Source organism: Vicia villosa, linkage group LG4, assembly GCF_029867415.1.
Source record: "Vicia villosa cultivar HV-30 ecotype Madison, WI linkage group LG4, Vvil1.0, whole genome shotgun sequence".
Lineage (NCBI taxonomy): Eukaryota > Viridiplantae > Streptophyta > Magnoliopsida > Fabales > Fabaceae > Vicia > Vicia villosa.
The window spans coordinates 154,528,167-154,555,216 of record NC_081183.1 but is presented as its reverse complement, the minus strand read 5'-3'; the positions used below and the strand labels follow the sequence as shown (position 1 = coordinate 154,555,216).

At 34.4% G+C, this 27,050-nt stretch overlaps 3 protein-coding genes across 5 annotated transcripts; 2 read left to right on the top strand and 1 right to left on the bottom strand.

Moving 5' to 3' along the window:
* The first annotated feature begins 498 nt into the window (after positions 1-498).
* Positions 499-11,264, top strand: LOC131595590 (protein N-terminal glutamine amidohydrolase). 3 transcript variants are annotated; one of them, XR_009281952.1, is made up of 6 exons: positions 499-653; positions 808-991; positions 1,515-1,642; positions 4,048-4,172; positions 8,628-8,752; positions 10,805-11,254. XR_009281952.1 is itself a non-coding variant. In XM_058867972.1 (5 exons), exons 1-5 carry the CDS (start codon positions 598-600, stop codon positions 10,969-10,971), a joined length of 660 nt encoding a protein of 219 aa, XP_058723955.1. In that variant the 5' UTR covers positions 499-597; the 3' UTR covers positions 10,972-11,264. The 3 variants fall into 3 exon arrangements, 1 of the variants encoding a protein (XP_058723955.1); XR_009281951.1 differs by lacking the exon at positions 10,805-11,254 and having other exon boundaries at positions 4,048-8,008; XM_058867972.1 differs by lacking the exon at positions 8,628-8,752 and having other exon boundaries at positions 10,805-11,264.
* A 6,060-nt stretch (positions 11,265-17,324) lies between these two features.
* On the top strand, positions 17,325-22,691 carry LOC131595587 (magnesium-chelatase subunit ChlH, chloroplastic). Its single transcript, XM_058867970.1, has 5 exons — positions 17,325-19,037; positions 19,141-19,223; positions 19,493-21,295; positions 21,411-21,887; positions 22,058-22,691. Exons 1-5 carry the CDS (start codon positions 17,627-17,629, stop codon positions 22,433-22,435), a joined length of 4,152 nt encoding a protein of 1,383 aa, XP_058723953.1. The 5' UTR covers positions 17,325-17,626; the 3' UTR covers positions 22,436-22,691.
* Positions 22,692-23,232: 541 nt separating this feature from the next.
* Positions 23,233-26,660, bottom strand: LOC131595589 (probable glycosyltransferase STELLO2). Its single transcript, XM_058867971.1, has 3 exons — positions 24,682-26,660; positions 24,162-24,288; positions 23,233-24,023 (listed from the first exon to the last, which is right to left on the bottom strand). Exons 1-3 carry the CDS (start codon positions 26,409-26,411, stop codon positions 23,553-23,555), a joined length of 2,328 nt encoding a protein of 775 aa, XP_058723954.1. The 5' UTR covers positions 26,412-26,660; the 3' UTR covers positions 23,233-23,552.
* Positions 26,661-27,050: the final 390 nt, after the last annotated feature.

Genomic DNA, 27,050 nt, shown 5'->3' with positions numbered 1-27,050 from the left:
TGATTGCATTTAATATTCAGTTAAAATGTGAAATAATAGGAAGAATCTCAGCATTAATACTGTAACGAATTGTTATTAGCACCAATATCTCAACATAAAGTACAAGTTTCCTAATATGTACATATTTCATTTTTATAATAATAATAATAATAATAATAATAATAATAATAATAATAATAATAATAAAAATAATAACTTTTTAGAAGAAAGATCTGGTTCGACCGATTTTATATATATATAGTTTTGTTATAATGACAGGTTTATTAAACCGAGTTATCCGGTTTAATTCGGTTCTGTCATACGGTTCGATCAGTGACCTAATGGTTCGACCGATGAACCAGTGATCCAATACTCTTATCGATTTGATGACCGGTCCGGTTTTTAAAACACTGTTTCTATCACATTGCTTCTTATTAATTTTATAACATAATTAAAATATAATTTATTTATTTTTTTAAGAATAAATAAATAAAAAAGTTATTTGGAGAGTTTGGAATTTATTTCCGAGCCTGAACCTGGGTTTTGGGTTCTGCGTAGCACGTCTTTGCGTTGATTAAAAGTAGCTGCTGCAGTGCACAGTGTTGAAGAAAGCGATCGATGGCAACGCCAACAACCATTGATGTTTCTCACTTCCACCACACCCCTTTTTATTGGTATTACTCTTTCCCTCGCTTCTACCTTTGCTTTTATCTTCTCATTATCAGTGTTTCATGCTATAAGTTCAATTTATTTTTTTCTTTTCAATTCTTGTATATTGTTTAACAATATTGATTTTTTATGTTTTTTTTGTTATTTATTTATTTATAGCGAGGAGAATGTATATTTACTTTGCAAGAAGTTGTGCAATGATGGAATATCAGATTCTGAAGGATCTGATCTTTTTGTTGTTTTCATCTCCAATGAAAAGAAGCAGATTCCTCTTTGGAATCAAAAAGCTAGCCACAGGGCAGATGGGGCTGTTCTCTGGGATTACCATGTCATTTGCATTCAGGTATTGTCACAAATGTATTTTGTTCAGTTTAGAACTAGAAATGATCGGTGAAATGGCGAGGTAATGTCTTACTGCGGTAGATTTGTGTTTCTGATGCGGCGGATAGGGGGCTGACCTGCTAGGTTAGCACTCCAACGGTCAAGTCAGTGAAAGGATAAGGAGTAATGTGAGAGTGAGAGGGAATTTGAATACCTGGAATGACGCGTTTTCCACCTTATATAGTGTGAGTGGTTAAATATGTCCGCGTGAGATGAGTCGTGTTGTGCAGGTGGTTATTGACGGAGGGTGGAATCGTTTCCTCTTGATAGAATGAGGGACCACCTACTCCACACGCTATTCTGCTTGACGCCACTCTTGACCTTCCCTTATGGGCCTTGCGAACCGCCCATACCATGTTTCATTTGAATGAGTTGAGGCACTTGATAGATAGTTTGTTAACTAGGTTTAGGAACCATTTTATTCTTTGTGATACTTATACTTATCATATGGATTATTTTCATCATACTCTTCTTGTATTTGGCAGATTAATCAAGGAGGTGAAAAACCACTAGTTTGGGACTTGGATTCAAGTCTTCCTTTTCCCTCACCTCTAGCTTCATATGTGTCTGAAACGATTCGCCCTTCCTTTCAACTTTTTTCGGATTTTGATAGGTAATAATGCTCTATATTTGTTTTCTATCATTTTCTTTGATTAATAGTCTAAAACTTTTCCCTTCTTTCCGGAATATAAAATCTAAATACCCTGGGGTGGGTGATGATGGTGAGTTGGTGACCTAATGGGTTTTGTTTTTGTGGAATGGGTCAAGACAGTTCTGATGCATTTATTTACTTCTTCTCCCTCATACCCCATTTTCCTAAGTCGGGGAGAGGGAAGAAGAGAGAAATCTCTTACCTTGAGTGAGGGTTTTTAGAGCATACTAAACATTACAAGAATATACAAAACATTTGATATCATATTGTCTTAGCCCAATCATCAACTCTTTTTTCTCAAAGTACATTGTTCAATCCTAAATCTACAAACCCTATATTTGCTCTATGGGAATATAACCAAGCATCTCAAATCACAATCAGATAGCTACAGAAAGAAAAATAGCAATCATCTGAAATGGAAATGTACATAGTAAGAAAGGGTTGAAAAATTCATTCAAGATCAATTAAAATCGGGCAAGTTTGGAAGATTATGGACATGCTTTCTCTGCCAACAGCAATCTTAGGTGAGGTTGCAGACGACTCTCTAGAAATATGACATTGAAGACATGACAAGTTTCATTTAGAAGCTCAAAATTGAAGGAGAAAGAGGACTCTTAAAAGGGGAGGATAGAGGGAGAAAACTATCATTTAGGAAGCCAATTGAATGACCTCCTTTTAGTTTTGATTTTTCAAATCATAATTGAAGTCATTGGCACCATCATTAGCACCTCCATCCTTTTCCCTATCTCCAATAATTGCAGGACTTCCTGGAATAAATTAAATAAGTAGTTTCATTATTACTGAAGGAAGTATCACAAACTTTAAACCATCCATCCATTTAGCAAAATTAGCTTGAGGAAAACGGAAAAATCCCAAACTAGTAATTAGTATCTATGAAGCACAGACTCCGACACGGACACCGGGACACGACACGACACGAACACTCCGACACCGATAATGTTGAAAACATAGGACACCGACACTGCTACATATAAGCTAATATTTGAGTTTCATTTATCCATATATTGATAAAAATTATTGTATGAAATTCTTTATTGATAACATTGTTTCAATACATGTTTAACTCTTTTAGATATGTGTGAGATTTGTCCAAAAATATATAAATGTGTGTTGAAGCAAAGAAATAAAACAAATTTTTGTTTGAAATATTTGTCTGAGTTGTCGGAAATATGTGGTATGAGTGTCATACGAGTGTCGGACACTAATTAAAAGTGTCGAAGCAAAGAAAAAAACCATTTTTTAGGGGACACTTGTGTGACTTTTCCGACACTTGTTTGACTTTTCCGACACGTGTCGTACGGGTGTCATACAAGTGTCGGACATCGACGCGTGTCGGACACCGTGACACGCCTACTCATAGAGGTGTCCGTGCTTCATAGATTAGTATCACTCCGGTGTTGTTAAAAAATTGGTATAGCGCCTCTATATTGCTTTTTCTATTATGCATTGGAATTTTGTGTAGCGGATACGATATGTGAACTCCACTATATTGTAAATAGCGGTGTATTTTGATATATCGGTTGTAGGGGGTATGTAATGAATAGTCGAGTTGTGTGTTTTAGCGGTGGCCAAACATTTTAAAACATTAAAAAATTACGAAACTCGAAGTGTTGGCTAAAATTTTAAAAGTACAAAATTCAAAATTGAAGGATATGCTTCACTATCTGAAAATGAGGATGTTTATGTTTGGGAGGAGGAGAGATTAATTAGATCCTTTTATCTTTTATCACTAGTTAGAACTTTCAGTTATTAGTTATTTTGAACTATTTCAATTTTGAGTTTAAAGTCACTTTTAATTTCTGGTTTTGGCTTTCAGCAACTGTATGCAACAATGCATCATGTTTTATTAGTTGTTTGAAATAGAGATTTTGAGTTTTATGTCAATTACTTTTTTAATTTATGTTTATGCAGCTTATATTTGTGTGCGGCATGCTTTATTTTATAATATACAATTAATTATATTTCAACTGCTTTACGGCTTCTGCCATAATCGTTTGCATCTTTCCATTTTAATGAAAAATGGTGATAATTAACACATAGTATGTTATCGTTAAAACATCTGATTAGCTTTAATGAGTTTTGCTTGGATGAGTAACTAGAAAGGGCATAAAGGTAAATAATCAATGAGCTTTAATGAGTTTTGCTTTGATGAGTAACTAGAAAGGGCATTAAAAATGTCATTAAGCACCAACCAACAACAAATAAACCCAATAACATAGCATCATATAGCATATTATTTAGGTAATCAAATCCAATGTTTATAGAAAATGTCTTTCCTAATATGAAATAACCAATTAGTAGATATTCAACTATTGTAAAGTATGATATGATTCGTTTGATGACAGATTATTCAGAATTGTGCATGCTCCAATCTTCCTTAGTTGTTTTGCATCTGATAGAAGACACATGAAAGGTTCTGATGGACATTGGATTGAAGAGCCTCCTCCACATGAACCCATAGTTGCTCAAGGTAATGACTTTGGAATAATTATTATGAAACGATCTTTGAATAAACAAACCATTATGTCATATGTCGTGATAGAAAGATATATATGAATGGAAAAAAGTTACTCTGTCCCAAAATAACTCACTCATTTGTAAAATAAGATTTGTTAAAAAATGAGCGATTTATTCAATACAACATGACTTAGGTAATGATTTGGTTGGATCTTTTCTTCACGTGGCTATGATGGTGATGACAACGAACTTCTGGACGACGTCGTTGTCTACTGAATCTAGCAATAGTAGGTGTTTTTGCAAATACTGTGACGATCAAGTCAGCAGAAGCCATGAGTATAAAATTTAGAAATTTAGATTGGTGTGTAACTGAGTCTGGATCATTCATTAAACTTTATAATAGCATTTTAGGGTTTAAAGGACGTAGAACTTTTCTTAAGGACACCTGTCTCTGAGGACAGACGTCGGAGGATTATGTAAACTCAATCTGACGACCTCTAAGATTTAGTAAGTCCTGATCAGGTGTGCCTCTAGGTGTGTCCATCTCTGGTCCGTTTTGCTTCCTAGAATTTGGGCGATCCAATGCCATGCAGATTGAACCTTGGCCTAGTTCGAAACAGTTGCCCCCAAGCCTTAGTTGGCTAGATCAAATTAGGCCTTGTTATTGACTTCATGGTCATGAGGCGTCCCTCGGGAGAGACATGGACACGACCGGTCCTCAAAGATTGTTAGATGATAGAGTTTACACGATCCTCTAACATTTGGAGCTTGAGTAACAGATGCCACGTGCTCCTCACCCCTTAGGATTTGTAGGGGTTTGAACACCGCATTGGCTTCCCTCGTTGGGGCTTTTGATAGTCTTTGGTCAGTTGGGAATGTGTATAAGATGAGGGTCCTTCCTTCTCTATTTTCTTTTCCTTCCTCTCATCTTCGTCATCACTCAAATTCTCACGTTCTTCATCTTGTATATTTCTTGCATTTCCTTATTTGGAGCTTCACGTCACAGTTAATTTGTTGTTTGGAGAACTCCATTCTTCGACAAGCTTTCACCATTCTGCCCTATTCATACATGGCTACTCTGCCATTGTTGATTTCCATTGTTTTCGCAAGTTCTGGTATTATTGTACAGGGTGCACGTTGGCTGCTTCCGCATAAATGGGTGGTGGTTCCACCTATGTTGTTGATAGATTGGGTGCTCTTTGGTTGTTTTTTCCTGAATAAGTTGTGGTCGTGGCAACCTCCCAATGTAAGGGATAAGGGTGACAAAGGAAACCAAGCCCTGGGGATCCTCGGACCTATCGGATTCCCAGACCAGAAGGAAAATGTTGCAGAAGACGTACCAAGATTTCGAGGTATGCACAAAAGTACCAAAAAACTAGGGTGCAACTAAGAAGGCTCTAGAGAAAAATGTTTCAAAAGTCTCGATTTGAATTTCACGAGGGGTAGGCATTGTCCCATCTCCCAAAAGACAACACCGTATATTGGAATTGTTGGTGATTTTAGTATCATCAATGCATTTTGGTAGTAATGTGATTTACTATAGGCCAATGCAATTATGCGTTAAGTTTGAAACGAGTTAGGGTAGTGCGGAGTGCACGCTCGTCGAACCAAACGCGTAATTGAATATGAATAATAGAAACGGGCATAACGTTTCGTTTGAATAGTTGCACCCGTTCCCAACGGACATAACGATTCGTTTGAATAGTTGCACCCGTTCCCAACGGACATAACGATTCGTTTGAATAGTTGCACCCGTTTCCGAAAAGGTGTGTCTGTTCGTTTCTATCATTGGTCTCCTATATAAGGAGTCTTTTGGTCTCGATTTGTAATACGAAATTACAGACTTCCTCTCTACATTCTGATCTGTTATCTATTGTCAGAAACAGATTGATTCTTCAAGAATTATCCCCGCAAAGATTTCGTGAACCCAGACAAGTATAGGGTCGAAATACTTTGTTCGGAAAGTGAACGAACACGATTCTTGAAGATATCCAGGATTATCATACCAAATCTCTAACAAACGAACAAAGTATTTTTTCTGATAATCATGGCTGGAGGAGGAAGCACCGTCAAGGAGATGACTAAAAGTTTCGGAAAATTGGACAAGTTTCAAGAACAAAATCGTCACTATGAATCCGGGTATGATGAACTATTGTATCGTGAATGCATTAAGAACCAATAAGAATCAACATGATAAATCCGGGTACGTTTTATTTTTTCGTAGAAATTAAAGTATTGTGAAAATCATATCATCAAGTATTTAAATAAAACTAAATAAAGTTTATATTAGAGCATGGTTACCCATAGTATGATTTTCCGATAAATATCCAAAATATTGTGTATTAAAATAAATTGATCCTGAAAGTTTGAAAAATATACATGTAATTGAAACGAAGCCATATATGATGTACTGAAACGTTGTTTCAACATACGTGTTGTTTCAATATATGTGTGGTATAGCGGTGTGGTTTGGCAATATAATAATATATGATTCATTGATAACTTTGTGTCAATTTCCGTGTGGTTTGCCATATAATTTTGAAACAAAAGTACCGACCGCATCATTATATATAGTCGGATACATAATCAATATATTGCATATGCCTGTGTATGATAATGGTTACCGAAAACTATCTATAAATTCATATATATTTAAAATTTTATTCAGGTATTGATATATTTACACTTTTATAATAATAAATGCATGATAAAATTAGTGTGTGAACTGGCAGTGAACAAGTTTTATATTCAATGAAAATTATCATTATAAGACATATAAAGATCATTCAAAGATGGATCTTAGAGTCTAATGTAATTATTAGATTTTGAGATATAAAATTTTGAGAACCTTGTCGCGGAGGTTAAGGAATTCAAGATTCCCACAAATGAAAACCTCGTGAGGAAGGTTCTCTACGGATTTATTGAAAAATAAATTGAAAGTTCGTCAATGATTATTGAAAAACAAATCGAACTTAGAATAAACAGAAAATCTGAAAGGCTAAGGATCTAGGATCGAATAAAATCGATTGTCGGCATATTTCTTGTATAGAAGAAAATAGTGAAAATTTTGTTCGTAAGATTCCTATTATTCTTCGAGTGGAAGATGATCCTAAAGATTTTCAATGAAGATGTAATTTCAAGGGACTTCTCTTGGAATGATGTTATCCAAGATGAAATGAATTCAATAATGTCGAACAATACTTGAGAACTTGTTGATCTACCTAAAGGATCAAGACCTATTGGGTTCAAGTGGATGTTTAGAAGGAAGTATCATAGTGATGGTACATTAAACATCTACAAGGATGGATTAGTAACCAAGGGTTTTTAGACAAAAAGAAGATGTTGATTATTTTGACACATATGCACTAGAAGCAAGCATAATGAAAATTATAGTTTTGTTTGCATTAGCTTCATCAAATAAATGTCAAAGGACATTCCTAAATATAAATCTCAATGAGGAGATTTATATGGAGCAATCAGAATGTTATATAGTTCCTACTGATGAACAAAAGGTGTACAAACTTATTAAATCCTTGTATGGATTAAAACAAGCACCGAAACAATGAAATTAAAAGTTTGACTTTGTCATTGTAAGATTCTCCGATTAAGGAGGAGACACACAAGTTAGAGGGAGAATTTTCAATCTTATCAAAACAAGAATTCAAAGAGTTTGTCATCATCAAAAATGGGGAGATTGTAAAGAATATATCTTATATATAGTTTTGATGAAGACAAAGGTTATCAAAGAGGAAAGGATCAAAAGTTTCTTGCACGTCAATGATGAAGTTGATTAAGAAGGATTAATATAGAAATTCAAGTGAAGACTTGAGATAAGTGAACATAACCAAGGTACTCTTTGTAATTTATATTATACTATTTTAAATTGCTCATAATTTCATCTCTCACTTCATCTGAAAACCTTCTGGTTTTGGCTTTCAGCAACTGTATGCAACAATGCATCATGTTTTATTAGTTGTTTGAAATAGAGATTTTGAGTTTTATGTCAATTACTTTTTTAATTTATGTTTATGCAGCTTATATTTGTGTGCGGCATGCTTTATTTTATAATATACAATTAATTATATTTCAACTGCTTTACGGCTTCTGCCATAATCGTTTGCATCTTTCCATTTTAATGAAAAATGGTGATAATTAACACATAGTATGTTATCGTTAAAACATCTGATTAGCTTTAATGAGTTTTGCTTGGATGAGTAACTAGAAAGGGCATAAAGGTAAATAATCAATGAGCTTTAATGAGTTTTGCTTTGATGAGTAACTAGAAAGGGCATTAAAAATGTCATTAAGCACCAACCAACAACAAATAAACCCAATAACATAGCATCATATAGCATATTATTTAGGTAATCAAATCCAATGTTTATAGAAAATGTCTTTCCTAATATGAAATAACCAATTAGTAGATATTCAACTATTGTAAAGTATGATATGATTCGTTTGATGACAGATTATTCAGAATTGTGCATGCTCCAATCTTCCTTAGTTGTTTTGCATCTGATAGAAGACACATGAAAGGTTCTGATGGACATTGGATTGAAGAGCCTCCTCCACATGAACCCATAGTTGCTCAAGGTAATGACTTTGGAATAATTATTATGAAACGATCTTTGAATAAACAAACCATTATGTCATATGTCGTGATAGAAAGATATATATGAATGGAAAAAAGTTACTCTGTCCCAAAATAACTCACTCATTTGTAAAATAAGATTTGTTAAAAAATGAGCGATTTATTCAATACAACATGACTTAGGTAATGATTTGGTTGGATCTTTTCTTCACGTGGCTATGATGGTGATGACAACGAACTTCTGGACGACGTCGTTGTCTACTGAATCTAGCAATAGTAGGTGTTTTTGCAAATACTGTGACGATCAAGTCAGCAGAAGCCATGAGTATAAAATTTAGAAATTTAGATTGGTGTGTAACTGAGTCTGGATCATTCATTAAACTTTATAATAGCATTTTAGGGTTTAAAGGACGTAGAACTTTTCTTAAGGACACCTGTCTCTGAGGACAGACGTCGGAGGATTATGTAAACTCAATCTGACGACCTCTAAGATTTAGTAAGTCCTGATCAGGTGTGCCTCTAGGTGTGTCCATCTCTGGTCCGTTTTGCTTCCTAGAATTTGGGCGATCCAATGCCATGCAGATTGAACCTTGGCCTAGTTCGAAACAGTTGCCCCCAAGCCTTAGTTGGCTAGATCAAATTAGGCCTTGTTATTGACTTCATGGTCATGAGGCGTCCCTCGGGAGAGACATGGACACGACCGGTCCTCAAAGATTGTTAGATGATAGAGTTTACACGATCCTCTAACATTTGGAGCTTGAGTAACAGATGCCACGTGCTCCTCACCCCTTAGGATTTGTAGGGGTTTGAACACCGCATTGGCTTCCCTCGTTGGGGCTTTTGATAGTCTTTGGTCAGTTGGGAATGTGTATAAGATGAGGGTCCTTCCTTCTCTATTTTCTTTTCCTTCCTCTCATCTTCGTCATCACTCAAATTCTCACGTTCTTCATCTTGTATATTTCTTGCATTTCCTTATTTGGAGCTTCACGTCACAGTTAATTTGTTGTTTGGAGAACTCCATTCTTCGACAAGCTTTCACCATTCTGCCCTATTCATACATGGCTACTCTGCCATTGTTGATTTCCATTGTTTTCGCAAGTTCTGGTATTATTGTACAGGGTGCACGTTGGCTGCTTCCGCATAAATGGGTGGTGGTTCCACCTATGTTGTTGATAGATTGGGTGCTCTTTGGTTGTTTTTTCCTGAATAAGTTGTGGTCGTGGCAACCTCCCAATGTAAGGGATAAGGGTGACAAAGGAAACCAAGCCCTGGGGATCCTCGGACCTATCGGATTCCCAGACCAGAAGGAAAATGTTGCAGAAGACGTACCAAGATTTCGAGGTATGCACAAAAGTACCAAAAAACTAGGGTGCAACTAAGAAGGCTCTAGAGAAAAATGTTTCAAAAGTCTCGATTTGAATTTCACGAGGGGTAGGCATTGTCCCATCTCCCAAAAGACAACACCGTATATTGGAATTGAACAATAAGTACCGACTATAGATACAATCACCAGTTGTTTGAAAGTCTACAACCATGTCTGCAGTGTTCAACATGTCCAAGAAGGGACGGTAAGAGTAATGTCCATCTGGCTCAGAATAGGGTGGCATCATCGCCACTTGTACAGACCGATAAATCAAGAACTAAGGTCGCGCCACCACCCATTCAGGCAGAGGCTGCCAGCAAATGTTTAGTTCAGTAACACCAGAACGCGCACAATGCAAATCAACAAGGACGGGGTAGCCGCAAATAGTAAATCTCAAGGGTCACATAAAGAATAACTTACCAGTTGGAGAAAAATTAAAGATGAAAAAAGGTGAAAATTTGCTGAACAGAGGAGTTCTCCTAACACTTCTATGATTAAAGAGAGAGAATCAATGTAATAAATTCCAACATGTGTAAGGTCAGGCAATTACAATTAGCACTGCAACTAGTAAACATTTAATCAAATTGTGTGATTATTTGTTTATTTAGAGAGGGAATACGCTGCAACTATATTAACACATGATGTTTGATGTTATTGAAGTTTTATTCTCTCAGTATCTTTATCAATGCAGATGGAACAGAGCACAACCTGAACGAATACTTTAACATATCTGGTTCAGATGCTATCGAGGATATTAAAACCAGTTCAGTCAAAGATGCAGTGTTCACCCAGAAAAACGGTGTGGTGATAAAGGAAAATCAGCTTCAAGAATTGTTTTCTAATATATATCTACAATAGCCGCGTGATTCAAATGAGATATATCATATTATTGATGTGGGTTTGTTCATGTAATCATGTTCTGATGTTCAGCTATCATCTTTTAATTTAAAGATGCTTGATTAAATACTGTTACATTAAATTGGAAAGCTAATACTACCCAGGGTTGATCTTGACATTTTAGAGGTCCAGGGTAAAAAAAAAAATGGACCTCTAATAATTTTTTTAAAAAAAAGAACATCATCTATTTTAGTTGTAAATAATATCAACAACATTAAAATTAGTCATTTATATCTGTAACTAATATAAAAAATATCATATTCTAATTAATATTTGTGATAGCAGGTCTGTCTCAAATAATTTAGAGACCTTATTCGAATTTTAAAAATTTAATATATCATATTATTGATCTGGTTTGTTCATGTACTCATGTTCTAATGATCAGCTATCATCTTTTAATTTAAAGATGTTTGATTGAATACTGTTACATTAAATTGGAAAGTTAATCCTACTCAGGGTCGGTCGGTCCTGACATTTTAGAGGTTCAGGGCAAAAAAAAAAGGATCTTTAATAATGTTTTTTTAAAAAAAGAACGTCATCTATTTTAATTGTAAATGTCATATTCTAATTAATATTGCGATAGCAGGGCCGTCTCAAATAATTTGGAGACTTTATTCGAATTTTAAAAATTTAATAAAAATAAATGAAATTCTTTTTAAAAAAAGACATTTTAATTTAGTTGAAATTAACATTCAAAATTATTTTTTTTAGTGTTTTCTTTTACTTATTTTCATGTAGAATATATAATTATTTTATTTTATAATTTCTAAAGCCCAAACTCAAATTATGAGGTCCTTTATTTTTGGAGGCCCTGGTCAGTAGGTCTGTTTGCCTTGACCCAGAGTTTGCCCTGATATTACTCACCATATTAACATTGTAAATAAAAATAAACTTAAATGAACTTTTGTCTACTATTTTGATGTTTTTTTAACTTTTTGTCTCCCATTTTAAAAATCAATTTTTTAGTCTCTGAACATTACATTACTTGAGATTTAACTGATCTCCTTCAATTTTGCTGATGTGACAATGATTATTAAGGATTTTTTAATGAGTTGGCAATGATGACTATGATTATTTAATATTTTTTATTAATTAATTAAGAAATTTGATTAATTTTGTTGTCAATTTATTTGAAAGTTATTTATTAATACAAATTTTAATATTTAAAAGAATATTTTGAGCCTAAGCCCAAATCTTTGTAACAATTCTTCGGCCCCATAATTGAATGTCATAATGTGTTTGTTTTACATACACACTAATATTTTCTGACAATTTCTCTTCCCACTCTTGCTATATGGGACGCATCTACTTAATACAATACTTAATACAAATGTAAAGAAGTCATGATCGCAACCCTAGCCACATGTAACAATCCTCGCCACATGTCATTTGCTAATAGTTCTAAATACAAATCCTAATTATACAAACTCTATATTAAAATAATTAAAGTAAATAATGAAATAATTATAAGTATAATAATAATAATAAAACTAAACCATCACTATTAATAATAATAATATAATATCTAACTAATATCATAATAATAATAATATTAAGAATAATAATATAATAATATTCAACCACTACTATTAATAATAATAATACTACCACAACTTAATAATATTGTATTAATAATATAATAATTCTAAATACAAACCCTAATGATACAAACTCTATATTAAAATAATTAAAATAAATAATAAAATAATAATAATAATAATAATAATAAAAATAATAATAATAATAATAATAAAACTAAACCATCAATAATAATAATATAATATCTAACTAATATCTTAATAATAATAATATTAATATATTCAACCACTACAATTATTAATAATAATACTACCACAACTTAATAATATTGTATTAATAATAAAATAAAATAAAATAATGTCTAGCACTCACTATTAAAAATTGTATGATTTATGTAAATTATAATTATTTATTTATTATTGCAATCCAGTTAAATTTAATATTAATTTCAATAAAAATAAAAAGTAAAAAAATACTTAAAGCGTGAGATTACTAATACTTTTTTTGTCAGATATAAAATATCTAATAAATTTATGATGTAAATTGTATTTGCTTATAATTTTACATGAATAAGAAACCTAAATATATTTGATTTATTAAAGTAATTTTTATATTTTTTATTTTTTATTTATTAAAACTATTAATTTTGGTAATTTTGTCTATTACTTTAATATTATATGTTTTTAGTATTTTCTTTTTTATATCAACATCCTTTTAACGGCTATTTCATCTACTTTTTAACTATGATCATGCATTTACCCAATATATTAATGTTAAATTTTAATTTATAAATTGATTTTAAAAAATAAATTTAAGATTATTCTTTAAATAAATATTGATATAATAAATTTGGGATAAATTAATTATTTGAAAATATTTGTAATAGTCAAGTTAAATTTGTAACTTTTAAATTAATAAAAAATTTGTAACTAATAAATTAAAAAAAAAAGTTTATAAAAAATGTTTACGTTCCTATTCCAATTATTAAGGGTATCTAATAAAATAAAAATAAAATTTTTAAAAATATAAATTTAATATATAATTTTAGAATATAATTATTTCTTATTTATAAATTTATAATAAATTAATTTTGAGTGTTTCACAATAAAAATAATAGAAAATTTAAGATTAAAAATTCCGTAAAACACTCTTTAATTTCTAACTTAGTGTACTAAAAAATACTTAAAAGAATCTTCATTTCCTAACACTATTAAAAATTCATTAAAAAGAAACACATTAAATAAAATAATTCTTAGGTTTTATAAATTAAAGATTAAACAATTATATGTATTATAAATTAAATGATTAATCACAAATAATATATACAAACAATTTAATATAATATTTTAAAAAAATATTGCATTGTTCACGTAAATGTGACTTATCTTTCAAATTTAAAAAAAACATAATTGAATATATATATATATATATATATATATATATATATATATATATATATATATATATATATATATATATATATATATATATATATATATATATATATATATAAATCATTAAGTATTATCATAATGTTAAAATTTTATTTTTTATTTAATACAATTTTAAAACAAATTCAATCATAAGATTATAATTAACTATAATTAATTAAATATATTTTTTCAATTAAAAAAATATTAAGGTAAAAATTCTAATCAAATCCGTGCAACACACGGGCCATATATCTAGTTATTGAAAATTCGAAAAAGTCTTTGGGTTAATCGGAGATGCATCTCATAACGCACAAAATTTAATATTTTGACAAAATTTGGTTTGGAGATGCATCTCCGAACATGCCCCTTAGTAAATTTGTAGATCTCCAAAGTAACCTTTCGCCTTAAGAAAATTGGTTCGGGGATGCATCTCAGAATTTTCCCCTGTGTGAAAATTGGAGATTATCCGTTTTTTATTATATGGTATTTTCATTCAAAACTAATTTCAATTCGATTACAATTTTCGTTATTTGTTTCAACGATTAATAAAAACGAAATTATATAAGCATGTAAAGCTTTAATAAAATGAAATATTATAGAAACATGTAGATTATAAAAATCAAATATATTTGTACTATAATTATTCTCAAAGTCGATTAACAATAAACAAAATACAAATCAAATGCATACTCTACTGTGTATGCCTAACCCTAACACCCTGGTTCTCCTCTGTCTACGGTAAGCTACCGCACTACGTGCCTCTATAAGAACGGACTCTGCTACAGCGACCGCTTCATCCCCACCTCTCGCAAACACTCCTGACTCGATGCCCTATAGTGTAATCCGTTGAATAGTCTGACAATGCGACAACACATCAACGACATGGTCGTCCAATGTCTGCTGATCCTCTAAGAGCTCCTCACGAGCATGCTTGGGTGCCCCAGGAGCGTCCTGCGTCATGTAAGGGTGTGACACTTTATAGAACCATGTCATGTACCCGTCAACACATCTTCACTGAGCGGCGACCTCATGAGGCTGATACTCCACCGGTACCAGATGATTCTCCTAGTCCATCAAAATATCATCCAGGTCTTTGCAGACAATACGTATAGAAGCAGCCTGCAAGGGTGGCCTAAGAATGATCTGCACGTATCCAAACTATCTAATGCACCGCTTGGGCTGATACCTGCACATGATGTTGGTCATAAAAAGGCCCGAACAGATGATATCTCTATCAATTTGGTTTGGTTCGGTTTTTAACTTTTTTCAAAAATAGAACCAAACCAAACTAACCGGTTTGGTTCGGTTTTGGTTTGGTTCGATTGATCGATTTACAATGCTTTTTTCAAACATTATCTTCATTAGTGTATTCTCCACTGTCGTATTTTCGGTGTATTATATATATATATATATATATATATATATATATATATATATATATATATATATATATATTTTAAATTAATACATTTCATGAAATTTATTTAATGCTCTATTTTTTCAAATAAATTACAAGTTGCATGATTTTCATCGCATCATGAATTAAGTTCACTATCAAATATAAATGTTGACACTTGACATCAAAAAATTGAAAAGGGATACGAAAACTTAACAAATAGAACACAACAAAACACACATCAATTTAATATGTTTCACACCGCAAACACACATAAAAACTATTTTGTAAGAAGATTAGAAGAAGTTTTATTAAAGAACAAAAAACAAAAAACAAATAAAAATATGAAAACTAATGACGAGAATTTTAACAAGAAAAAAAGACAACTATAACATATCAAAACGATGGTAGAGAGAGTAACAATTGTGACGGACAACGAGAGCAATAGTTTCCTGAAAACAAGTTTTTGTGACTTATGGGTTCTACTTTCTATGTTTTACAATCTGGTTCTAAATGTGTGTTTTACTAAAAGGGATAATGTATAAACAAAGATGAAGAATTTTTGGACCAATACAAAATTTAGGCTTGACGATTGGTGAAATAAAAAATTTAGAGCGTAATTAAATTCATTGGTTCAGTTCATCGGTTTGACGATTCCTAAAAACTAAATCCAAGAATTGAACCAAACTACATCGATTTTCATTTATTTTGTTCAATTTTAAAACCGAACCAGAAACAATCGATTTTATTTTAATTTGGTTTAATTTAGATTGTCTGATTAATTGGATTTTTCTGATCCACTTATAGCATGTTTGGATTGACTTTTGGAAGACCCAAAATCAATTCTAAAAGTGTAGAATTGATTCTGGGTGATTTTGAGGTGTTTGTTTTATCCAAAGTAGAACTGATTCTATCTCTAGAATTGATTCTACTTGAAGCTATAATTTGTAGCTTCTACCTCCAGAATTGATTATGGATGATTTTTACACTAAAATTTATCGTTCAACTCACTTTTACATAAATGTAATCCAAACATAAATTAATTCTGCCAAACTCAATTCTGTTAAAATCAATTTTGCCAAACTCAATTCTGTTAAAATCAATTCTATCAAACTCAATTCTACTAGAATCAATTATGTTCAACGTCAATTCAAACACACCATTACACTTCTAACTTGTTGTATGAATTAGGCGTAGAAATACCCTAACTGTTAGAGTTGGAGAATCATTCACTTCTCATACATCGACCACATCAAACTCTCATGTATTCATGTATTCATATGCGTGATTTGAGTTTCACCTGTGCTTTGCATAAGTAAAATATCAATTATTACACATTTCTTATAAATGTAAACCGTATAAATTTACAATAACATTGATCAAATAAAAATTCAATGTTTGTGAAAAGATGATTCAATTTATAATTAATTAAAAACGATCTAATTCGCTGAAAAGGAGTATTTAATTCTATATTCTTTCAAACACTCATCAAGCCTGCAGCCAAATACATAATCCTATCATAAAGCTCATCCATACAAGATTATTCTTGAAATTAATTAAAAAAACTCATAATTTAACTTTTTCAGAAAAGGAAAAAAAAAAAAGTTAAGCAAAGAGACAAGTAATTTAAAGGGTCCCATAATGTCAAATGAAACCTGTGGTAACTAAATTAAAAACGTAACACTGTTACACAAGTACAAAATATCACACTCCTCTTTTCAATCTCTAACACAGATTCAAAAAGCAAAAAAAACCTCTCCCTGTCACACTGTGTGCCATTAAAATCTCTCCCTTTCTCTCTCATCTTCATCTACATTGTGAAATCCAATCCCACCAATCAAAACTCAAGAAACTCCATCTCAATAGATAGAGAGAGATAGAGCAAATCAACACATTGAAAGAGAGAGACTGTGACACACACACATACTAGGACACACTCTCTTTAACCTCAAAACTAGTTCTCATTCCAATGACTACATGGTCGCCACGTGGCTTATGTTTTCACCATAACCACAGAAACCCTCCACATAAATCAGATAAAAACTCATCAACACAGAAGAAAAAAAACACAGTTTCAACTAAGTTGAGTTGAGTTGAGTTGAGAAATTCACAACAAAACTCAACTTTGGTTAAACAAATTAGAAAGAGTGTACAAATTTCTCATCTCATAGCCAAAATTTGCTCTTTATTGTAAAAAGATTACATTTTTAGTTTGTTTTTCTTAGTCTAGAATTTGGGTTGATGATCAATGGCTTCTTTGGTATCAACACCATTTACTCTACCAAATTCTAAAGCTGTTCAACTTTCTTCACTTTCTCAAAAACACCTCTTTCTTCATTCTTTCCTTCCAAAGAAAACCAATTACTATGGTGCTTCAAAAGCCTCTTTAAGAGTGAAATGCAATGCAATTGGTAATGGTCTGTTTACTCAAACAACCCAAGAAGTTCGTAGAATAGTTCCAGAGAATAAGCAGAATTTACCTACAGTGAAAATTGTGTATGTTGTTCTTGAAGCTCAGTACCAATCATCAGTCTCTGCAGCTGTTAGAGCACTCAACACCAACCAAAAAGATGCTTCTTTTGAAGTTGTCGGTTATTTAGTCGAAGAGCTTCGCGATGTATCCACATATGCAAGCTTCTGCAAGGATTTAGAAGATGCTAATATCTTCATTGGTTCTTTGATCTTTGTAGAAGAGCTTGCACTCAAAGTGAAAGATGCTGTTGAGAAAGAAAGGGACAGACTTGATGCAGTCTTGGTGTTTCCATCAATGCCTGAAGTGATGAGATTGAACAAATTGGGATCTTTCAGCATGTCACAGCTTGGACAATCGAAAAGTCCCTTTTTCCAGCTTTTCAAGAAGAAGAATACTTCTTCTGCAGGATTTGCTGATAGCATGTTGAAGCTTGTGAGGACTTTACCTAAGGTTTTGAAGTATTTGCCAAGTGATAAAGCTCAAGATGCTAGGCTTTATATACTGAGTCTTCAGTTTTGGCTTGGTGGATCACCTGATAATTTGCAGAATTTCTTCAAGATGATTAGTGGTTCTTATGTTCCTGCATTGAAAGGTGCAAAGATGGAGTATTCGGAGCCGGTTTTGTTTTTAGATAATGGAATTTGGCATCCTTTAGCACCTTGTATGTATGATGATGTGAAAGAGTATTTGAATTGGTATGGAACTAGAAGGGATGCTAATGAGAAGCTAAAGAGTTCAACTGCACCTATTGTTGGTTTGATTTTGCAAAGGAGTCATATTGTTACTGGTGATGATGGTCATTATGTTGCTGTGATTATGGAACTTGAGGCTAAAGGTGCTAAGGTTATTCCGATTTTTGCTGGGGGGTTGGACTTTTCGGGGCCCGTTGAGAAGTTCTTGATTGATCCTATTACTAAGAAACCCTTTGTAAATTCTGTGATATCTCTCACTGGCTTTGCACTTGTTGGAGGTCCTGCGAGGCAGGATCATCCAAGGGCTATTGAAGCTTTGATGAAGCTTGATGTTCCTTATATTGTTGCATTGCCGCTGGTTTTCCAGACTACTGAAGAGTGGTTGAATAGTACTTTGGGTTTGCATCCAATTCAGGTTGCTCTTCAAGTTGCATTGCCTGAGCTAGATGGAGGAATGGAGCCAATCGTTTTCTCCGGCCGAGATCCCAAAACAGGTAAAATAATCACATTTTGTCAAAAAAAATTGTTTTTCATGGCTTCTATGATATCCTTTAAGTATTTACTAAATTTTTATGGTCACAAATATTTTCTTTTCAGGAAAATCTCATGCTCTTCACAAGAGAGTGGAGCAGCTTTGCACCAGGGCAATCAGATGGGCTGAATTGAAAAGAAAAACCAAGGTACTTTTGCCATTTTCTGTCGATTTTAATGAATAAGAATTCGGAAAATATCTGCAAAGAGTTTCTATTTTTGATATTTACTTAAACTGCATATGATATAATATAGTAGTAAGCTAGTGGTGAATTCTCATTGTACAGTGTGACCTGTATTGTATGTTTTTGCAATGAAGTAAAACCTTCTTAGGGTCGTCTCCATTTTGAATTTACTGCATACTGTCATCTGTTTACTGTGAAGTTTGACTTACACTGTTGAAATTCTCTTGATTCAGGAAGAGAAGAGACTAGCAATCACCGTCTTCAGTTTCCCACCAGACAAAGGAAATGTAGGAACTGCCGCCTACCTGAACGTTTTCTCCTCCATTTTCTCTGTTCTAAAAGAACTTGAAAGTGATGGTTACAATGTTGAGGGTCTTCCAGAGACTTCAGAAGCATTGATCGAAGATATATTGCACGATAAAGAGGCGCAATTCAGCAGCCCAAACCTCAACATTGCTTACAAAATGAATGTCCGCGAATACCAAAGTCTCACTCCTTATTCCGCAGCATTAGAAGAAAACTGGGGAAAGGCTCCTGGGAATCTGAACGCAGACGGAGAGAATCTATTGGTATATGGAAAACAATATGGTAATGTATTCATAGGTGTTCAACCTACATTTGGCTATGAGGGCGATCCTATGCGGTTGCTTTTCTCCAAATCCGCAAGCCCTCATCATGGTTTTGCAGCATATTACTCTTTTATTGAGAAAATTTTCAAAGCTGATGCTGTTCTTCATTTTGGCACACACGGTTCCCTTGAATTCATGCCTGGAAAGCAGGTAGGAATGAGTGATGTTTGCTACCCTGACAGTCTTATTGGGAATATTCCCAACATCTATTACTATGCTGCAAACAATCCTTCTGAAGCTACCATAGCCAAGCGCCGGAGCTACGCCAATACTATTAGCTATCTGACTCCTCCTGCAGAAAATGCAGGACTGTACAAAGGTCTTAAGCAGTTAAGTGAGCTCATCGCCTCGTACCAGTCCCTCAAAGACACCGGCCGCGGACAACAAATTGTGAGTTCGATTATCAGCACAGCTAAACAATGTAATCTTGACAAGGATGTAGATTTGCCAGAAGAGGGTGTGGAGCTCCCAACTAAAGAGCGTGATCTTGTTGTCGGGAAAGTATATGCTAAGATCATGGAGATTGAGTCCCGCCTTTTGCCTTGTGGACTCCATGTCATTGGTGAGCCACCCACTGCTATGGAAGCAATTGCTACATTGGTGAACATAGCTGCCCTTGATCGTGCGGAAGAAGGTATTTCTGCCCTCCCTTCTATACTAGCTGAGAGTGTGGGAAGAAACATAGAGGAAATTTATAGATCAAGTGACAAAGGAATATTAAAGGATGTAGAGCTTCTTAAGCAAATAACTGAAGCATCACGTGGAGCAGTTACTTCCTTTGTGGAGCGCACTACTAATAATAAGGGCCAAGTTGTTGATGTATCTAATAAACTTACCTCAATTCTTGGATTCGGCATAAACGAACCATGGATTCAGTACTTGTCGGACACCAAATTTTACCGAGCTGATAGGGAAAAGCTCAGGACCTTGTTTGCGTTCATGGGAGAATGTTTGAGGTTGATTGTAGCTGATAATGAAGTGGGAAGTTTAAAACAAGCCTTGGAAGGTAAATATGTAGAGCCAGGTCCTGGTGGTGACCCAATCAGAAACCCTAAAGTTTTACCAACAGGAAAGAATATTCATGCTCTTGATCCACAGTCTATTCCTACTACAGCAGCGATGCAGAGTGCCAAGATAGTTGTAGAGAGATTGCTGGAAAGGCAAAAGATTGATAACGGAGGAAAGTATCCTGAGACAGTTGCACTTGTACTGTGGGGAACAGATAATATTAAGACATATGGAGAATCCCTAGCTCAGGTTCTGTGGATGATTGGTGTGAATCCAATATCCGATGGACTCGGAAGGGTCAACCGTGTAGAACCTGTAAGTCTTGAAGAGCTTGGAAGGCCCAGGGTTGATGTCGTCGTTAATTGCTCTGGAGTATTCAGAGACCTTTTCATCAATCAGGTATCAGTTATCAGTTTCATATCTGTTAAATTATCGAGTAATGGAGCCTAGGATCAATTTAGTTGTCCTTATGTATGTTACATTGCTGATATATTTATTTACTATTCTTCTTTAGATGAACCTTCTGGATAGAGCAGTGAAGATGGTTGCAGAATTAGACGAACCAGCAGAGCTGAACTACGTAAGGAAGCATGCAATAGAACAAGCTGAAGCTCTTGGGGTTGAAGTTCGAGAAGCAGCAACGAGGATCTTCTCCAATGCATCAGGATCCTACTCCTCAAACATAAACCTGGCTGTGGAGAATTCTTCATGGAATGATGAGAAACAGCTCCAGGACATGTACCTTAGCAGAAAGTCTTTTGCTTTTGATTGTGACGCCCCTGGTGTCGGCATGACTGAAAAAAGACAAGTCTTTGAGATGGCTCTTAGTACAGCGGACGCCACGTTCCAGAACCTTGACTCGTCGGAAATCTCCCTCACTGATGTCAGTCATTACTTTGACTCAGATCCTACTAACCTTGTTCAAAATCTAAGGAAGGATGGGAAGAAGCCAAGTGCATACATTGCTGATACTACCACGGCTAATGCCCAGGTAAAAGTTGTTTTAAGAATGTACTACTTTCAAACTTTTTTGACAAATTTTCATACATGAGTTATATATGATTACTCGGAACTTAAAGTCTCTATATCTGCGACGGTCCTCAAGTCAAGTAGATTTTATGCTATGGTTTCCATTTGTCCTTATGGAGATATTCCTTTCAGGTGCGTACCCTTTCCGAGACAGTTCGACTTGATGCAAGAACCAAGCTGTTGAACCCGAAGTGGTATGAAGGCATGTTATCAAGTGGTTACGAAGGTGTTCGTGAGATCGAGAAGAGGCTTACTAACACAGTTGGATGGAGTGCAACTTCTGGACAAGTTGACAACTGGGTGTATGAAGAAGCCAACACAACATTCATCCAAGATGAAGAAATGCTGAAGAAGCTGATGACCACAAATCCCAACTCCTTCAGGAAGCTTGTGCAGACTTTCTTGGAAGCCAATGGACGCGGTTATTGGGAAACTGAAGAAGAAAACATTGAGAAGCTGAGACAGTTGTACCAAGAAGTGGAAGATAAAATTGAAGGCATTGATCGTTGAAGTATGCATTTATAATTGAGATGAACATATAGAGATTTAACCGTACCTTCGTTATCTCTGAAACTTTGTTACCACCTTGAATTCATAGTTATTGCCAATGGCATCATTGTTAATGTAATTTTATCTCCTCTCCTCTATTTCCCTGTTGTAATTTTTGTCGACTTTCAGGGATCATGCTCCTTTGTGCAGTTGTGAATTCCAAATAAACTTAGCCAATGTATCTTCCTCTTTTAAATATAAAGATAGGTTTCTGTTATATGTAGATTGCTCATGTTATAAACAGTGATTTTTTGTCTTAAATCTTAGTTTCCTAAGGAAACAAGGCCTGAAGAGTGAGCCGAGTCTGGCCAATGATTCTTCTAGGAACCGTTCGAACTCGGTCCCCTAGACAAATTCGATTTTTACCGGAACTTATTAACCATTCAAGACAAACTACAATGCAGTTGGAGTCTGTATACATAATGCAGATAGTTCTTACTATTCTTCTGTTTGGAGTCTTCCATCTATTTAATTCTCCTGTATCCATGTCTTCTTTTTTAGATTTCTTTTGAGTAATATCATAAAGCCTTTTACAAACAGAAATTCGGTGTTCAGGTAATATCTATAGAATAAGTGCTCCTTGATAAAGATTTATGTTTAAACAAATTGCACAGATTATAAACTGTTTAAATAAGCTATTTCAGATAACTTCTAATAAACTGAAAATAACTTGTAAATATATTAAAGAATAAACTCAAATAAATTGTGAACAAGTTCTTTTAAACACACCTAAACTGTTTAAAAAAGGGAAAGCACTGTAAAAAGAATCTCTCAATGGAGAGCTTGAATTGCAATATTCATTACATTACAAATACATTTCCATTTCATATTTTCACAAAAAAGAAAAAAAAATACATTAATACATTTTCTGTGGACCAAATCTACAATAAAGGGGTGAGAAAGAAAAAGGGTTAAAAAACCACCCTAGAAAATTTAGAAGAAAGATAAAAACAAAAATGAAAAAGGCTGTGTAACACTAATTTTTGATTGAGAAGAAACCGTGTAAAAGTTTTATCTAAGTGTTACATGTTTCTCGGTTCTCTCTTCTTAGCTAGTATCAAGAAACAGTTTCTACCTTTCAAACCAATTCCATTAGGAGTGGATCCCCTTCAGCCATTATTCTGATAAGCTTAATAAATTCTTGCTCACTTGATACACTCCATGGATGAACAGCAGGGGCTTTAGCCGAATAAATAGTTGAGGAATTAGCCGGAGGATTTTTCTTGTAGATTGTTGTATCAAGAATAGGATCAAAATTCTGTGGAGAATCCATGGAGACAAAGAACATAGGAATTGCAACCTTTTGATGGATCTCTAGATTGTCGACTAGGTTGACAAGCTCAACAAAATCACTGATCAACCGCTGAGGTACGTAAAATACCTCAGAACTGCATAACAAGAGGTTCCTGTCATTGTTACTTGTTTCTTTGTAATTTACTTGAAAGTGAGCTGGCATCATGCTAACAACCTTCTGTACCATGCTTGCTTGTTGAGATAACCAGTCAGCGTTGTTGTCCTCGGTTAAAACAGAAGACCAAGACTCGGCTACCTAAAAAAGAAAATGAACATGACATCAACTATTTGAGAGGCCAAAATCTTTGATTTACTTAACATATGATTGGATGAAGGTTTTGTCCTTAATATAAGGCGACGAAACACACTAACTGAATAACAGATGCCAAATTACCTTATTTGTGATCCATAGTTTGGTTTTATCTGCTTGCAGTAAGTTCCAATAGTTAAGAATTGTATTATCCTGAAGGAACAGAAATCCTTCTGCACTGCTAAATTGATCAAATATTTTTGGCAGGTACCTATAAACAGAAAATGAAAAAAAATTAAAATGTTATCAAATAGGAAAAAATAATAGCAATCAGAAGTTCAGTACTGCTGCTTCAGTTCAAACACTACTTGTCAAGTAAGTGCACTTTCAGTTTTAGATTTAGGTGGATATCATACAATGGTTTTAAATCGCAATCCGGTGCCGCAATTGCAACTGCTACATAAAGGATTTTGAAGTCTTCACAACGGCATCCCAACCACATTTTTCATAAATTTTCTCACAATATAAAGGTTTGCATTGCAGCATAAATGCAACCGCAAACACAGTTTAAAATCCTATTACAACCATCATTAATACACAGCTAAGTAATCGAATATCAGTCTTTCATATGATTTAGTTATACGCAAGATAAAACAGGACTTACTTGTATGCTTGATCCAAATGGCTCTCCTGTACAACAAGATCCACATCCTTCTTTTCTGACAAAATAACCACAGTTCTGAATATTCTCCCATAAAGCAACCTCCATTCAAGGGCCGTACGCTCGACAGGCCCGCTGCAATGCATGACAAGCACAATATTCCCAAAAGTTTTTCTCCAATGGATTAAATTAGCAATCTCGTAATTCACAGTTCCAGTTTCTTCAACCCCAAGATGAACAGATGGCAACTTTTGAGGGATAAACTCCCTCTGGTCTCCGTGGCCAATGCTTGCCCTCGGACGACCAAGCTCTAAAGACATTAACCTTGGCTGCTGATAACCAACAGCTAGCAAGTCCTGCAGCCATGCGGCGGTAAGTTTCACATCCTTGTCAGTCCAAAAGCCCTCCTCTGCCATCGCGTAACTCAAATCCAAGATCTTTTCGAATAATCTATGCTTATCTGATTTCCACGAAATCAAATACTTGATTAAACGACCGACATTCACGTGAAGATCTTTCTCCTCTGAAAAGGGATAAGCCTCAACCCTGTCATACCTATGGACGGTAGGAGGATAAACAGCAACATAACCCCCAACCTCCCAAAGAAGCCTCTGCCCCCAATAACCTCTCAAAACATCAGAAGCCATCCTGCTAACCGACACCGGAAGCATCAAAGCCCAAAACGCAGGAGAATGGTACATTGTGTTAAAAGAATTAAGCGGCATCATCATACCCTGCGGCAACGCAACCTTCGGCGCGTGCACATCAAATCGAATATCAAACGGTTCCAAACCCGACTTCCTTGTAAAATAAAACACAGAATCAACATCAGGAAGTCCATTGGAAATACCCTGCTGAATGAACTGTTTCCCTCCAAAGACCTGAGTGTAAAACTCTTCATGCCCAATTTCACCCACATTCTCCAATGGCAAACCTCTAGGCCAAACGGAACGCTGTCCGAAATGAACATAAGGATTCACAACAGATCGATTCGGGTTATCATGACTATACTGCAACAAAACCTCTTGCCTAGCACCCTCACCAACCAACTCAACATCAAAATGTTTCCCCAAATCCCCATCAATTACCTCCCCTCTATCATCCGCATCAAATATCTTCTTAGCACCATGTTGCATTGCAAACAAATACCCAACATTCTTCCTAACATAAGAATCATAAGGCAAGTAATCAACAACCCTAAACCCCAAATTAGCCTGTTCATCCAAAGACAAAAAGATCGCACCTTTCAAACTCCAATCCGCCGGCGTCCTCGAATCACCAATCGCCACAACCTGCCACCCTTTCAACTTCACCAGCTTCTTCAAAGCATCACTCGGATAATCCGAAACCGAAACCACGATCCATTTCTCAGACCGAAAATTCGCAAACCTCGACGCTTTATCAGCAATCGGAGTAATCCTATTCCAATCCACGCGCGGAAACTCGATCTTCTCGAGATCACGCGCCTTGTTCTCAAAACAAAGTAAAGCCGCCGTGTCTCCGACGTTTCGAAGGAAGAATAACGCCGCGACGGTTACTACGAGAAGAACCACTGAAACAATCTTGTAGAGATTGTCGGAAACCCATACGGAGAAGTCGAGGTTTTTGGTCTGAGTGAAACGGTTTGAAGGAAGATCATTGCTTCTCAAATACGGCTTTTGATTTGAATTTGGATTTTGATTTGGATTTAGATTTGATGATTTTTGAGGTGAAAAACGGTCTTGAACCAACATCGAGAAGAAAAACAGTGTTATTGACTTGAGTTGAGTAGAAAGGGTTCAAGTGTTGAGAAGAAAAACATAAACATAAACATGAACAGAAACAGAAAGAAACACAGTGTAAGGTTGTGGTTACCGACAGGTATGTAGTTGATTGTTGTGTCGGTTCCTTCAGCTTGAATGTAACTGCAACTAGTTTGGTGTGGTGGAATCTTCGACTTGTTATCTCACACCTTATTACTATTATTATTATTTTTATTTTGAGTTTTTATTTTATTTTATGGGGTTTGGTTTGGTGTTGGGAAATGGTGTTATTAGGTGGTGTTTCACATTATTGTATTAATTTTTATTATTATTTTTATTATTATTTACTATGAAAATAAATGGTGATTTGAAATGGTGTTTATTTCTGGGGGTTGTGATGTGAACTTCACAACCGAGTTGTTATCCAAAGATGACTTGCAAAGGCAGTTAAGCTTCGTGTATGGTAAGGTAACCACTTTCATGCCTTTTTTCAAAATGGAAATACTAATAATAATGTAGGAGTAGTGTTTATTTTTATTTACCAAAATTTTTACTATTTAATAAATAAACATAAAAGTTTTAGAATATCACTGTTTGTATTTTTTTAAAGTGACTTAAAAATGTTGATCT

Coding starts and splice junctions, on each gene's coding strand:
- LOC131595590 (XM_058867972.1), top strand. CDS start 598: ATGGCAACGCCAACAACCATTGATGTTTCTCACTTCCACCACACCCCT. Junction 992..1,514: donor ACCATGTCATTTGCATTCAG/GTATTGTCACAA, acceptor TGTATTTGGCAG/ATTAATCAAGGAGGTGAAAA. Junction 4,173..10,804: donor TGAACCCATAGTTGCTCAAG/GTAATGACTTTG, acceptor TTATCAATGCAG/ATGGAACAGAGCACAACCTG.
- LOC131595587 (XM_058867970.1), top strand. CDS start 17,627: ATGGCTTCTTTGGTATCAACACCATTTACTCTACCAAATTCTAAAGCT. Junction 19,038..19,140: donor CGGCCGAGATCCCAAAACAG/GTAAAATAATCA, acceptor TTTTCTTTTCAG/GAAAATCTCATGCTCTTCAC. Junction 21,296..21,410: donor GAGACCTTTTCATCAATCAG/GTATCAGTTATC, acceptor ATTCTTCTTTAG/ATGAACCTTCTGGATAGAGC.
- LOC131595589 (XM_058867971.1), bottom strand. CDS start 26,411: ATGTTGGTTCAAGACCGTTTTTCACCTCAAAAATCATCAAATCTAAAT. Junction 24,289..24,681: donor CATTTGGATCAAGCATACAA/GTAAGTCCTGTT, acceptor TTCTGTTTATAG/GTACCTGCCAAAAATATTTG. Junction 24,024..24,161: donor AACTATGGATCACAAATAAG/GTAATTTGGCAT, acceptor TTTCTTTTTTAG/GTAGCCGAGTCTTGGTCTTC.